At 44.2% G+C, this 15,516-nt stretch overlaps 1 protein-coding gene across 1 annotated transcript in view; it reads left to right on the top strand.

Annotated features, from left to right (window-relative positions):
* TRIM33 (tripartite motif containing 33) overlaps window positions 1-12,336 on the top strand; it is a 32,680-nt gene extending 20,344 nt beyond the window's left edge. The window contains exons 12-20 of the mRNA XM_050326784.1: window positions 127-259; window positions 1,366-1,429; window positions 1,729-1,888; window positions 2,572-2,918; window positions 3,381-3,504; window positions 4,488-4,562; window positions 5,403-5,555; window positions 7,235-7,285; window positions 7,368-12,336. Of these exons, the coding sequence (XP_050182741.1) occupies window positions 127-259; window positions 1,366-1,429; window positions 1,729-1,888; window positions 2,572-2,918; window positions 3,381-3,504; window positions 4,488-4,562; window positions 5,403-5,555; window positions 7,235-7,285; window positions 7,368-7,580 (1,320 nt within the window). The 3' untranslated portion in view covers window positions 7,581-12,336. The remainder of the gene's footprint in view (window positions 1-126; window positions 260-1,365; window positions 1,430-1,728; window positions 1,889-2,571; window positions 2,919-3,380; window positions 3,505-4,487; window positions 4,563-5,402; window positions 5,556-7,234; window positions 7,286-7,367) is intronic.
* The last annotated feature ends 3,180 nt before the right edge of the window (window positions 12,337-15,516 follow it).

The raw sequence follows: 15,516 nt of genomic DNA, 5'->3' as shown, positions 1-15,516 counted from the left end.
GTCCTGAATCCTTGAAGGGAGAATCAGCAATTCAAGTGAAGGTTATGATCACAGTTTAAAGATGTGCAACTATTATGGAATTTGAATTAGACTTCTCTGATTCAGATTTTTGTTTTTATTTCTTAGCTTGAAGATGCTGGTTCCAATAGTTTAGATAACCTGCTAAGCAGATACATCACAGGCAGCCACCTCCCCCCACAGCCCACCAGTACCATGAATCCCTCCCCAGGACCTTCAGCTCTGTCTCCAGGGTCATCAGGTAAATATGCTTGGTATTTGTGGCATTGAAGTTGAAAACAATTCCTTACCATTTTCTACCAAAAGGAAAACGATGTTTTATTTAAAGTTTATTTTGCTCAGAAATAGATTCTTCTGGAAATTTAAATTTTTACCCTCCTTCAGAAAAGTTTTTATAGTAACAAAGTGCCAGCCCACGACTGAAGTATTCCAGAGACACGTAGAGAGAATATTTTTGTCCTGTGTTACCACAATCCTTTTTTTTTTTGTGCATCAGAGGACATAGTTCAGTTATTGTCCCCAAATGATGACTGAGTGGACCATTCTGAGGTATGAGAAGTAAGTTCATAGAATGGCTTAGTCACAGAAATACACCCACCAATCGTTTGAGTGGGGTCATTCTGAGTATAACCAGCTAATGATAGAGATTTCAGTATGGACGTGAACAAATTAGGTCACCAGTACCTAAGGCTGAGTTATTTAAATATTGAAAATGTCCATTTTTATTAGTAAGAAGATGGTTTCAGTCACTAGGAAGAAGTTTTTCCTTGTGAGGTTGGGGAGGCCCTGGCACAGGTTGCCCAGAGAAGCTGTGGCTGCCCCATCCCTGGAAGTGTCCAAGGCCAGGTTGGATAGGACTTGGAGCACCCTGGGCTAGTGGAAGGTGTCCCTGCCTGTGGCAGGGGATGGAACTGGATGACTTTTAAGTTCCCAAACCATTCTGGGATTTCATATGTGTTTCTCTTGGTCTTCTCTCCAAGATGCTGTGGATGAATGGGTCAGCAGTGAGACTTCCTGTGTTTCTCAAAACCTGCATGCAAACCATTCAGAATTTGCTTTTTTGACTTTATTGGTGGCTGTCAGTGCATAAAATTTGATGGCATGGTGGGCTGAAGGCTTTAGCACTGTTTGGATTAGCTGAAATAATTATTGAGTCTCTCATCAACCATGTGTTGTCTTTTTTTTAATTTATTTAATTTGATCCAATCAAATGACAAAGAACAGCTGATTTAGGTGACTTATTAAATTAGGCTATTTTAGCAGCATTTCTGGTGTTACTCAACAGTAGTCACTGTACTGCAGAATGTAAATTTGTACCAAGTCAACTTCTGTGCTGCTTCTTTGCAGGTTTATCCAACTCCCACACTCCAGTGAGGCCACCCAGCACCTCCAGCACAGGCAGCAGAGGAAGGTGAGTGAATGTGTCACATTAACACTGCCAGGCTGCAAATTCAGACGTGAAGAATTAAAAAAAAAAAGAATTGGCAGTGGATTAATAGGGCTTTGAAATAATTATGGCTCAAAACCAGAAGAATGCTTACATGAAGATTTATATTTATTATTTTTTTCTCCCTTCACTTTGGTTCTCTGTTGTAAACTCGAACTTTTGTAAATGTTCTGACATGCTCTGCCTTTCATTTGGCAAACAGTTACCTAAATTTCTTTGCCCTGATGGTTTCTCCCCTTATTTATGTGCTGGTGTCTTTCTAGCTGTGGCTCCTCGGGCAGAACTGCTGAGAAAACTGGTGTGAACTTCAAGGCTGACCAAGTGAAAGTAAAACAAGAGCCAGGCACAGAGGAAGAGATCTGCAGCTTCTCAGGAACAGTAAAACAGGAAAAAACAGAGGATGGCAGAAGGAGTGCTTGCATGGTAAAGTTAGGTTATGCAACAATATGTTGTGGTTGTCCTAGCAGCATGTTTAAGGATTTGGAAATCAAGAAAAAAAGGGAATTTTATTCATAACCCTCATTCTCAGAGGTGCTTTCTCTCTGCCAGGCACAGGGTAGTCTGTCATGTAAATTTTATCTTTAGCTATTAAAATTAAATACCCACAGTGTAGTGGGTTTGCTGCTTTTAATCCCTAATTAATAAAAGCTGTAAGTCACCTGCTAATGGTAGTTCCTGGATATTCACCCATGTGTAATTGCAGTCAGAAATCTCCCAATCAGTCACAAGTTCTTATGCCAGAGCATGAATAAAATATTCATGCAAGAGAATATTTTTCAGTGTTTCCCAGCTATGCTTGATTTAATGGGATTGTGTATTGGGAGCAGGGTGGTGGATTGGAGGATTTTTCCTCATGACAATGAAAGTTTAGTTTTTAATGAAGGATCAGTGTGTTTGGCCTGAAAGCTTATCATGTTGTATATCGGGGGAAATGAGTGTGTTCTTGATAGGAAGGACCTGTGAAAAAGCAGCTCAGCTCTTCATAATGATTCCCCACTTATTTTGGGGTGTGAGTGTAGTCCCTTTAAACAGTGGATGGCTTTTGAATTCCAGCACCTGAAGGAAGATGCCCTTCTAAAACCGCCTCTCTCCGCTTCCCATTTCAGCTCAGCAGCCCCGAGAGCAGCTTGACGCCCCCACTCTCCACCACCTTGCACCTGGAAAGCGAATTGGAAGCCTTGGGAAGCCTGGAAAACCACGTGAAGACGGAGCCAGGGGACCTGAGCGAGAGCTGCAAGCAGCCTGGGCACGGGCTGGTGAACGGCAAGTCCCCCGTGCGCAGCCTCATGCACCGCTCGGCGCGCGCGGGAGGGGAGGGCAACAACAAGGACGACGACCCCAACGAGGACTGGTGTGCTGTCTGCCAGAACGGGGGGGACCTGCTGTGCTGTGAGAAGTGCCCCAAGGTGTTTCACCTCACCTGTCACGTACCAACCCTCCTCAGCTTCCCCAGGTACGGGAGTGGTCGCTGCCGGCCGGGCTCGTTCACGGGGGAGGTTGTCCTCAGTGCCACGACTGGTTTGTCACCCAGCACCAGCTGGTTCTGGGTGATTTCTTGTGGTAAAACTCTCAGTAAGGCTTGTAGTAACTTTTCCAATGCCTGCCTGAATTGTTTGTACCTGGGCAATGTTAGGTTATAAACACGTGATCTCTCACTCTCATCTTGCCTTAAAATAAACTTTACATAAGAGTGGTGGTGTAAAGTATTAAAACATCATTGGGACAGGAATATGAGGGCAGGAAAAGTGGCCTTGACTGGCATGGATTACTGTGAGCATTAAGGGTTATTCCTTAGCTTTGGAAATTCAAGTCTTTACTGCAGTAGAGTGTGAATCTGTAAGAGTGAAAAATCTTTGTAGTCACTGATGAGAATTTGCCCCTGGATATCTGTAATAATTGTGGTTTTTCTCTTTAGTGGAGAGTGGATATGTACATTCTGCAGAGATCTGAGCAAACCTGAAGTAGAATATGATTGTGACAATTCACAGCACAGCAAGAAGGGGAAAACAGCACAAGGCCTGAGTCCTGTGGACCAAAGGGTAGGTCTCAAATCTGCAGGAATCTGCTTCCTAGGAAAAAGTACTTTCTCAGATTAGCTCCCCCCTGCCCCACTGTTTGGAGATGATTTTGCTGTGGCTGCAGCAAATTAAATCTAGATGTGGCTTTTGCAAACCAACCCAGAATGATTATAATGGGATTTTTCTTGCTGTGAGATCTGGCCACATCTCCAGGTGTTGGTGACTGTGGGAATGTTCTAATACATTTGGACTGTAATCACTTAGTAGCTAAAATTTTATGTAAACACATATTCTGTATTTAAATGCATCATTTAACATGTTCTGAGTAAAAAGTTCTTGGCATTTAGCATGGATATAACCTTCATAAAATAGTTCTGGGAGCTTGGTGTGTTAAGACCATGCTGTGAGAGGTGCTGCAGGTGCATTTTTGGGAAAGGTGTAATGGCCTTGACAGTCAGAATTAATTTTAGCTTTATCAATCAGCCTGTGTGTAAAGTGTTCTCAAATCAAATCCCTCCAAAGGTATTACAAGCAAAAGGAAGAAAAATATTTCAGCAGAGAGATTATAGAAACCTCTGGGTTTGGTTTCAGATTGTTTAATTTTGTCTTGTGGGGAAAAGAGAGAAGTCTGTAGCTCAGTCCTGTCCTGTTACATGTGGTTGTGATTGGACAAAAGCAGTAAAAGTGGTGGTACTTTGTTTGTTGGATTTTTTTTTAATTTGCAGTAGATTAGCATGCCCTCTCCATGTTTATTTTTAGCCTTTGGCTTTTGTTTAGGAAGAAGAAAGCAAAGAGGAAGTTTGTGAACATTAAAATGGTGTTCTGCCTCTCAACTCTGCCCTCCTGAAAATTATAACTTTCCTCATTAAGCTTTCGGGGGTTGCATCTAAATTTTCTAGTACTAAGCTGTTGAAGTAACAAACCTATTTAAAATAGGGAGGTGTGAATTTCTGTGCTAAGGAGAAATCAAGAGTATTAATCTGAAGCTGTTTCTTTCTTTATAGAAATGTGAACGACTCCTGCTTTACCTGTATTGCCACGAGCTGAGCATTGAGTTTCAAGAGCCAGTCCCAGCCTCGGTGAGTGTCCTGGAAAACAACTTTGTGATTTATTTCTGATATATAACATCCCTGAAAGCCTGGAGTTGAAGGAGATGACTGCACTAGAAGCACGTCTCCCTTGATCAATCTGAAAGTTCTGGCAGTCCTCCAGTGTTTTGGGATACTGAAAGAAGCTGATTCTGTAGCTTCCCCATGCAGATGCTTCACTGCCAGTCTCAAAACCAGATATTTAAAAATACTTTCAATTAGCAGTTATTGACTTGGAAGAGGATGTCTCAGGATACCCATGAAATTCAAAATGCTTTCTTTGGGAGAGCTCTTTTTTTCTTTCTGGACAAGCTTTTGAATGAAAAAGAGGAAAGAAACTGCTTTGACTCTTCTGTTTTCAGCTGTAAAAGAAGTAATTGTGATGGGAAGCCTTTCTGTGCTGTGATAGATGTAGAATAATGGAATAATTTGGGTTGGAAGGGACCTTAAAGCTCATCTCATCCCACCCCCTGCCATGGGCAGGGACACCTTCCACTGTCCCAGGTTGCTCCAAGCCCCATCCAACCTGGCCTTGGACACTTCCAGGGATGGGGCAGCCACAGCTTCTCTGGGCAACCTGTGCCAGGGCCTCCCCAGCCCTCACAGGGAGGGATTCCTTCCCAATAATCCCATCTAACCCTGCCCTCTGGCACTGGGAAGCCATTCCCTCTTGTACTGTCCCTCCATACCTTTATAAAGAACTTTTTAAACAGTTTGAGGGAAGGAAATTGGTTTTATTTGCTGAACATGCACAAAGTGTGTGACGTTGATACCTTAACTCCTTCCTTGAGCTCTGTGGTGATTTTAGTGATAAATGTTTGTGTTTCACAGATACCAAACTACTATAAAATTATAAAGAAACCCATGGATTTATCCACGGTGAAGAAGAAGCTGCAGAAGAAGCATTCCCAGCACTACCAGACTCCCGAGGATTTCGTGGCGGACGTCCGGTTGATCTTCAAGAACTGTGAACGGTTTAATGAAGTATGTTAACTTCCAATCCCAGCACACTGCTCTTTCAGATTAAGATTTATTTCACTTAGATTTATTTCCACGTGGTTGTGCAGCTCCTCCAGTTTAAAGGCTCTGCTTCCAGTCTTAACTTCTGCTTTTGGAGCAGATGCCGAATCAAGACACGTAAAAACCAAACCAAACCAAGGCAGCTGCAGGAATACTTCTCATTTTTAGTTAAATTTAGTTCAGCCTTTCACAGAGGGAGCTCTTAAAATGCTTTCACTGGTATAAATCTCTGACTGAGGGGCAGGGTGACCTCGTTGCTGTGTGAAATGCTTAGGAAGTGTGGGAATAAAGACAAACAAAGTCCTCAAAGCTGTTTCAAGCTCTACAGATAATTGTTTTACACTCGTGAAATGTGGGAAATTCTATTGGGGTGCTTCCTCTGCTGAAGAGTGCTGAAGAATATTCTGGTTCTAGTACCTCACAGAGGCTGAATACAGAAAAGCTTTAAGGTTGTTATTGCCAGTATTGACCTTACTGCTTTAGCTCCTGGGTAGTTGGGCTCTCACAAAAACCTGTTTTCAGTGGATATGTTGGGTATGGAGTCGTATCTTTTACTAACTTTGCAATGATCCCATCTCAGAATGAAATATTTGTACCTTAAATGTGAAGTGTGATGGGGAGATGAACTACCTGAGTGTCACTGCTAATGGGGCAATGGAGAAATGATGTGAATATTACCAAAAAATGGTGAGACAGAGCGGGAGCTCAGAGAGTTCCTAATTTCTGACCAAAGGCATCACAGGGAGTGGCTTTGTTCTGACCTTAGAAATGCATAAACAGGCCAATATTTCTCTGCACAATGTAACCTGAATTTGCAATGTTTGGGCTGCACTTCTGGCTCTGTGCAGGAGTAAATTGAAGGGACTGCACAGAGCTGCAATTAAAATCCCACTAGTGAAAATCATGGTTAATGATGTGATGCTGTAAATGCTCACAAGCATTTGGGACTTTGACAGCCCTGACTTCTTTATGTCTCTGCATTAGATGGAGGTTCATGAGCACTGGGGAAGAAGTTGCAATTATGTGAACTTCTCAATCAAGGGAATTAATGAAGCAGCTACTGTAGGGTAAAACAAGCTGCATCTCTCAGGGACCAGAGTAAAAGAAGGGAGGAAGGACTGAGGGATGTGGTGATTTTTTTCTTATTTTTCTTTTTTTTTTTTTTAAACAAAAAAAGGTGTTTCAGCTTGTCTGGCTTCTGGCAGATGTTGAGTCCCCCTGACCTCTCACAGTGGCATCATATCTAGTGCCTCTAAGCCAAATGCTTTTAAGAAACCAGAAATCCAAGTGGGCTCAGACCCCTGGAAAGCAGTTTTCCTGGAGCACTTCCCTCCAGAGAGAGAGAGACTTTCCACCAAAATCTCCAGGCAACTAAAATTGAGAACCAAGAAAGCAGTCATGAGCAGAAAATGACTGAGAGCCCCTTACTTGTGCAAGAGTTGTGTGTTTTGTTGAAGGTTTATTTACCAACCTAAGACTGTCTTAAACCTGCTGCCTCTAAGTTTGGGAACTAAAGAGCTCAGCCCATAACAAACTAAACGTGGTGTTTGTTATGGCTGACTTTAGTCATCCAATCCTATGCAAGCTGGTAACTTTAGGAAGGATTATAATTTCATTTTTTTTGACTCTGGTATCCTTTTTAGATGATGAAAGTTGTTCAAGTTTATGCAGAAACACAAGAGATTAATTTGAAGGTAAGCTTTTCAGACCATGCACACTTGGTGAAGGGATGTGCATTTCCAACAGGTGAATATTCCTGTCTTCTTTCATTCACAGGCTGATTCAGAAGTAGCACAGGCAGGGAAGGCAGTTGCATTATACTTTGAAGATAAACTTTCAGAGATCTACCCAGACAGGACCTTCCAGCCTTTGCCTGAATTTGAGCAGGAAGAGGATGATGGTGAAATAACTGAGGACTCCGATGAAGATTTTATACAACCACGTAGAAAACGCCTAAAATCAGATGAGAGACCAGTGCATATAAAGTAATCTAATGATATGGACCTGAAATTTATTGTAAAAACTGTTATTTAAGTGTTCCTGGAATATTATCATGCCTACAGTGGCCACCTTGAAGAAGCTGATAGCTTTTTAAACAGTATTAGATTACAAAAAAACACTTGTACAGAAAAACATTCGCATCAAAAGGGGAAAAAAACTGCGTTGTAAATTTTTAGTGGTTTGTATTTTTTTTTTTTTTCCTTGATCCTTTCTTTTCCTGATGGAGGGGACACACTCATCCTGGTCTCACAGATAAGAGGTGGAGGAAATGTTGAAGAGAAGCAGATTTGATAAGAGGTGTTCCATGTGCAGATGAGACTTTGTAGGAGAACGTTCTGCAGGACTGGACCAATACAATGACTGTGTCTTGCATTCCACTGCAGTGTAAACTGTGAGCAAAGTCCCTGAAATCCCCTCTCTGTGTGAACTCAAGTGTGTGCTGGTCATTGCTTTGGTCACCTCATTGGAGCAGAATTGTGAATAACTGGTCTTCTGTGTCGATCGATTGTTGGCATTTTACTTTCTTTACTCCATTTTATGTGTAGCAAAAGGAAAAAGAAAAATATCATTAAACTGTTCTGAATTGGCAAGTGCAGGAATGTGAGGTTTTGACAGGTGGGAAGAGCTAAGCTGGTGGCAACAACATCCTTCAGTAGGATGAGGTGTATTTATTACAAATCCTGTGCCCAGAACATTTTAATGGAGTTTGTGGCAGAAGCCTCAGCGTTGTCATCTGTCCCTGATCCCCCTGATGAGGCAGAATGTTCTTCCCAGTATTCATTCTCTAGTTTTCTGTACTTAAGATATAGACTGAAGAGGTAATAACTGGTTGGGGTGTTTTTCCAGTCTTCCTAAATATCAGTTTCTAATAGACCACTCGGCAAACAATAACATATTAACTACCAAATGTGTAAAATTTCCTGTATTCACTTTGTCTTATTTGTAAATAGTGAATTGAGATTTCTTGCAGCTCAGCAACATTTGCTGAACTGTTTTTAAGCTAATATGTATTCTTATTGATTGTTCCTATCAAGAAAAGATTTGTAATATATGCTATTTCTAACATTGCATTCATTTTGAGGTTCTGTCTTATTTTTCTTAAGAGTTACTTCTCAGAACTTTCTTCAGAAGCAGCTTGTGAGCGAAATGTCCAGAAAGAGTGGAATCAGTCTGAGTTTGGGTTACCTGTCCCTCCACCGAACAAAGCACTTGCACAGACCAGGATTTGGCTTGGAGTGGGTTTCTGGTCAAGCAGGGAAAACAGAACAATCTCCCAAATCCCCCTTGAGGCACCTCTGCAGTGCCTTCCCCTTGGACACTGCCTTCCTCCCTGTGCAATCAGGGTCAGCACAAGGATTTATAGTTTGAGTTTGAGTGGTTGTTTTCTTTCCTGACAGAAGCCAATACTAGAAATAATGAATGTCATTTCTGGCCTTCATCTCGCTCTTGCTGAAGTAAGCTGAAGAACTCATGTGATCAGATGAGCTCGAGTTGACAGACTCTAAATTTGCCGTAATTTGGTGCGAATACAACAATTCCTGTGGTAAATCCCTGGGGCTTTGGTGTCCTCAGCAGCTCCTGTGACGTTGTTCACACTTTACCATAATGGTAAAGAGAAATGTTTGAGCACAATATCAGATCTGAGGTCACTGCAGATTTGGTTGCTTTTTGTAAGAACCGAGTCTGCACATTGGGACTCCCCCTCTGTCACAAAAATGTGAGGGGACTGAAGGTATTTGTGACTTCCAGCTCACTTCTGGTTGGGTTTTTTTTCCATTTCTCAGATATTAACAACAGTGATGGTTCCAATTTAATTTTTAGCAGCTTGTATGTGAAAAGAAGAGGAAAAAGGAATTCCATTTCAACACCTTAAACTGACAAAAGAGCAAAAGCTTTGCCCATAGAAAGGCTGACGTGTGTGAATAGGACACTGGTAGTGACAAGGGATCATTTCATGGCTCTGTGTATTGCCTATTTATGCATTTCTAGTTTCTCAGCTTTTCATTTTGCAAAAGGAATATTATTAAAATCATCATGAAAATAAGATTTTTGTGAATTCTCTTCAATCGGGGGTCCCTGTTTTTACAGTGCTTACACTCTGTGGGTTTTCTGGACCTCCAGGCCTCAGCTTTTGAACTGTTCCCTGGGCACCAGCCATGGATTGAATCCTGCAGAGCCCCCCAGCCTGAGCCAGAGCGTGGGATGGGCACGGTGGGATCCCCTGGGAGCAGAGTGGGGAAGGAGGTGCTGCAGGAACAGCACCCTCTGCCTCCCACCCAGACCCCAGAGCTCCTTGTTTTGGGACAGCCTCTCTTTTGGGGCTCTCCAATCATTCACTCCCTACAACAGGCAGGAAATTTGTCCAGCTCTAGGTCAGCATTTCTGCCCTTCAGGAGTGAAGCTGAGCTTGGCCTCACTGAGTCTGAGCCCTTCTGCACAGACCCCACTGAGCCCTCTGGAACTGCTCCTCCCATCCATCCCCCCTGAGTGGAGATCCACAGCTGATGTGGAATTTTGAATGTATGCAAGAAATCTCAAGTGTATCTTTTGTTTATAAATCTTTTTTCCCTCCCTCCCTCCCCTTCACTTTGGAACTCCCAAAGCAACAATTCAATGGTGGTTTTGAATTAGCCAAGTTCTGTTTAAAAAGGCTGGAGAGGGTAGATAAGCTCTGCTAATCCATTTCCTGATCCTGCAGGCTGGGTGTTCATCCCAGAACTGGGAAAGGTTTGCTCAGTGAAAGCAGTTTTTGGTGCCTCACCATGTGGAACTTGTTCAGGAGCAAATTAAGGGGTTTGTGTTAATGAGGCGCTGATTCTCGTTAATGAGAGGCTGCTCCGTGCCAGGTGCTGTGTGTGCAACCTGTGGGAGTCATTTTACCTGGGGATTTAACATCGGGAAAACTTGGAAAAGACAGTGCCAGCCCCTTGGTGTGATCCCAGCGCTCCAAGGGGGTGGCAGGAGGAGTCTGGCTCTTGGCTTAAACTCTGCTCTGGTTTAAAACACTCGTAAAAATTCGTGGCTCAGTTTCTGTTGTGAATGTCCCTGAAGTTTAAGTTAATCCAAAGAAGTAAAATGCAACTTGCTTTTGAAACGGGAGTGAGAAGTGCACAGTGTGGGCTTCTCAGTTGCCTCAGAGGTAATTCCTGGTGATTAGTGCTGATTCCACCGGCTGAATGGGTTCAGGGGTTTTATTTAAATATGCCCTGGAACTAAGTGGCCTGGAGCATAAGAAAGCAGAGTTATTATCCAAAAAAAAGAGGATATTCTCCCAACTTCTGCAAAGAGAAATGCTCAGTTCAGTGTGGAGAGGTGGTTCCTCTGTGTGGGACGTCACCACTGCTGGTCCTTGTGACACTTGCCTGTCACACGCTTTGTGCTGCATCAGTGGAATGTTTTATAAACAGGGAGATGTTTTATAAACATTTCTGCAAATCACTGGAGCACAAGTCCTTAAAACGAGCCCAAATTTCTTTGTCGTCACCTGGTCTCTTGTCTGACCTCGAAAGGTTGGGTTATGGCAGCAGTATTTTGAAGCTCCACGTATGTTGTTGGCTTTTCCACTTGGCCTGTCATTGTTTTTCTTAATCTCTTCCTTGGAAAAAGCAATAAAAGTGCTTTGTCTGCTGCCTGTCAGCATGACAGGAATCCTTTCCTTTGGGGTAGTGATTTTATAGGGAAGTTTGTGTGCATATCACCAAGCTTTTAAAACCAGAGCGTGCAGCAGTTATTGACAACATAGCGTGGCATTTTATTTTAAAAACTGGGGGAAGTTCCATATTTTTTTAAGGAGTAGGTGTTTGAGCAAATAATGGAGGTACTTTTTTAAAATAAATGTGTTTATGCCACAGTTTGCAGAGACATATTTCAGATGGGGGATACAGATTGTGTCTTTGGGTATGGTGATTTATTTTATCTTCTCAAGCTGTGTGTACAGAAACTCTTCCATCTACTTCCAGCTTGCTTATGGGGATCCTACTTTCTAAGCTTTCTAACGTATCAGGATTGAATTATCTTTCCAAAATCGCAGTTCATTTGGGAATCTTTGTTATAAGTGAACTATAAAATGCCTGAAATGCAGTTTTGGCCTTTTCTACCGGGTGATCTCCCAGCTGAGGCTGCTGTCTTTAGAATTTATGGAATTTCTACAAGGAGAGAGGTACTGAAATATTTTGCAAGCTGGACTTGTTGCAGGATTCAGCCTGGAGTGACCTGCCCTGACACCTCTGCTGGCCTGCAGAGGGGAGGGGGGATTTTTAGGTTCAGAACACCATGACACATGTATATAATCCTATACAGATCTGTGCAGTTCAAAGCTTGTTTTCCATGTAAACGTACTCCTGGAAGGGTGAAATTCATGGCATTCTTGGATTCTTCAATGCTTCCAGTATTGGAACTGGTTCTTTTTTGCACATTGTAGACCTGGCTCATCTTTTGATATGATTCTTCAAAAAAACCAAGTGCTGTTTCTGTGATATTGTATTATCTGAATCATCATGTTTAACTTTTTTTTAAAAAAAGTTATCGTTTCTAATTGTTCTGTTCCTGTGGTTTTTGCTGGTGTGTAATTAAAAAACCCGAAATTTTTCTTTCCCTGGTTATTTAATACTTTGGCTGCCTGTAAATATCTCTTGTTAAGTGCTCTGGAATGTGCTGTAGAAGTTGTATTAGCTCAGTTTAAAGCATTGTTTGAAACCTATTTTGGTTTGGTTATTTCTATTAAATCCGAAAATCACTCTTTCAATTTGAGTCTTCTTTATTGTTTTGGCACATCATTAGATAGAGACTCACATCTGGCAGAAGACTGTTCTGACACCTGCAGTGTGGCAATTGGGTGAAAATGGGGCTGCAGGAGTTCAGATGTGCCCAGCTGGGGCTGCGGGTTCCAGACAGAAAATGATTTGGCACCTTGGTGTGAAATGAAGGGATTTGAAGGTTTCTCAGGTTGGTTTTTTTTTTAGTGCTGCTTTTCATCCTGAAACTGGAAGGGACATCTGAAGGTGGGCAGCTCCCAGGGCTGCAGTTCTGGGGGTGGGATGGGATGGGATGGGATGGGATGGGATGCTTCCCAACAGAGCTGACAGCGCTGCTGGGGGTGGTTTTGAGGGGTTGTTGCCCATGCTCCTGCCCCAGTAAACACTGGGAGAATGAAGAGGGAGCTGAACTGGATTGCTGTGTGACCCCTGAGGGTGACACCTCGCCTGCCCTCCCTGTCACACCCTGCTCTGCATGTGGCTCATTGTTCTCCCCGTTGGAAATGGGTCTGTGGTGAAGGCAGAACTAAAAGCAGAATTGAGCCCACAGATCCTGGGCTATGGCCCAGTTCATCTGCAGCTCAGCAATTGGAATTAGGAACCTGTCTGGTTTAAGGAGCCATGAAATGACTGCAGCTCCCCCAGGCACCAGCATCAGTTGTGCTCCAGCTGCAAGAGCTGCAAGAAGAAAGCAGTGTGAGCTTCAGCTAAGCTGAAATTACCTCTGAAAGATTTTTTTGCAGTCAGTGACAGGCCTGGTAACCTGGAATGCCAACCAGCTTGGAAGTGTGTCTGTGCTTCCATAACCTGTGCAGCTGGTGAAGGCTCTGATCCAAGCAGGTTTGTTGTGTGTCAGCATTTACCTCCAGGCTGGAGCTCACAACTAACTTGCGTTTTTCTCTCATTATCTGTTTATTCTTTAGGTGCCTGTGGTGGCTCAGTGTCACAGGAGCTCCACGATGACAGAGCTGCCTTCCAGAAGAGGTTCAGTTGCCTTCACCAAAGCACAGATCTGTTCCTGCTAAACCAAACGACACCCACGTTCCCACCGAGCACTGGGGCGGCCTCTCCAGCCTCTGCAACCACCAGCAAAGGAGCAGGAGGTTTGAAACGAAACCCTTGCTCTTGAGATGGGTTTTGCTGCCAGCACGAGGTGGGGCTGGCTCTGCTGGACGTGAAGGGGTGGCTGATGGGATGCTCTGCTCACCCTCCCAACCCCAGAGGCTCTGCTGGCAGAGGGGGAGCAGTGGGGGAGCTCTCAGAGGGGTGTTTTGTTTCTCTTTGCCAGCTGCTGCCTCGCTGTGTCCAGAGCACTCCCAGCTCTGCCAGCCCATCTGCTGCAGCTCTGCCAGCCCATCTGCTCTGGCTCTTTCGGTGGGTTGGTGTTGGCCTTTGTGGCTGGACTGGCATCTGTTGCTTTCAGCTCCTCACTTTGACTCCACTCAGTCCCTGGTTTCACTCCGTAGGCTTGCCTGGATTTTTTTCCCTTCCTTTCCTGGCTTTAATTCTCCTGCCCTGCTCCAGTGACACTGAGCTGTTCACCCCTTCACTCAGTGCTGCAATGCAGTTGCCAATTTTTATTTCCCCTCCAGGGGAGCGTATCTGAATTTCCTCTTCCCATCCCAAAATTCTACCAAGGGTTAGAAACTGCTGCTAAACTGTTCAGCCCCTTGCTGCCATTGTAGAATTGACATCTAGTGTAGAATCCCAGAGTGGTTTGGGGTGGGAAGGGACCTTAAAGATCATCTCATTCCACCCCCTGCCATGGGCAGGGACACCTTCTGATATCCCAGGTTGCTCCAAGCCCTGTCCAACCTGGCCTTGGACACTTCCAGGGATGTGGATATCTCTGTGGACATGTGTGTGATTTTGGAGTCAGTGCCATCCTTCTCTGAGGGTTGAGATGGTGAGCCTGGATCTCCCAGATCTCTTTCTCCTTATTAATTCCCTTCACCCTGTGAGTTCTCTGGGTCACTTCAGTGCCTGAGCAGGCATTCCATACCATTCTCCTGTCTTTCACTCCATGTCAGTGGAGCAAACTGTGCAGAATGGAGCACTGAACACTGAGTAAATTGCTCTCTGCCAAATTACCTTCCAATGCTTTCCACGGGCTGGCACTGCAGCAAAGTGCTGGGTGATCTCCATGTGGGTTAATGCTCAGGAACTGGGATAATGTTTGCTAAATTAGCAGGGATTAAAAACAGGGATACGAATTCCTGCTCCTTTCATTAACACATCAGAGGTGAGCACGTTTAGCACAGAACTTTAACGAGCAGATCAAACAACACCTGCAGAGTGTTGGGTCACATCAGCTGAGGGTGCTGGTGCCTCCTCACCACTGGGGACTCCTCACCAAGGAACTGGTGGGGTGTTCAGGGGTGAATCTGCTGTTCATCCTGACACTGATGGTCATCTTCCATCCCTGGAGGTGTTGAAGGCCAGGCTGGATGGGGCTTGGAGCAACCTGGTCTGGTGGAAAGCGTCCCTGCCCTAGGGGACCAGACCCACCTGCATGACCAGAGGCCACTGAGCTGGGCTCAGCCATCCCAACTAAACCTGCCCAGCACCTGGCTTGCTGGGAGTATCTTTATTTTTTAATCTTGTGTATCAGGGATAACCACAAAAGCCTTTTGTGGGAGGAGAATCACTCAGAAGCGTTTGGAAATCGTGCCTTTTGAAGATTCCACTGCCGGGAACGTGGGGCTGGGATGTGCCTTTAGGCTGTGCCAAAGCTGTGGGGTCTGTGTGGCAATGTTTGTCTGCTTCAGATCACTTTCCTGTCAGGAAACAGTGAGCTCTGAAAGCTGCTGGAACCCCCATTCTTTTGGAATTGTGTTTGGAGCCGTGGTCAGTGCAGTTCTGCAGCTGTCACCGGGTGCACAACACGATCTGTGCCCTGGATCTGATCTGTTGGCTGCAGAGCAAGCTGCAAAATTCCAAACTGAATAAGCTGTTTCCTCTTGGAATTTGTCTGTGTCTCCAGGCAATCCCAAATGTAAGTTCTTTATCTCTGCAGGCCCAGATGTTTCCAAAGGAAGGAGATGTTGCAGCAGCAAGTCCTGGCAGGATGATGCAGGGGCTGTGCTCGGGATGAATTCTGTGTTCTAAATGAAGACAGATTATCTGCCCACCCGGGGTTTAATCAGCTCAAGACCACAGGGAAGGTGCAG

The sequence above is a fragment of the Myiozetetes cayanensis genome, unplaced genomic scaffold, assembly GCF_022539395.1.
Source record: "Myiozetetes cayanensis isolate MyiCay16 unplaced genomic scaffold, myiCay2020 scf32, whole genome shotgun sequence".
NCBI classification, from domain to species: domain Eukaryota; kingdom Metazoa; phylum Chordata; class Aves; order Passeriformes; family Tyrannidae; genus Myiozetetes; species Myiozetetes cayanensis.
This window is presented reverse-complemented; position numbering and strand designations above follow the sequence as displayed.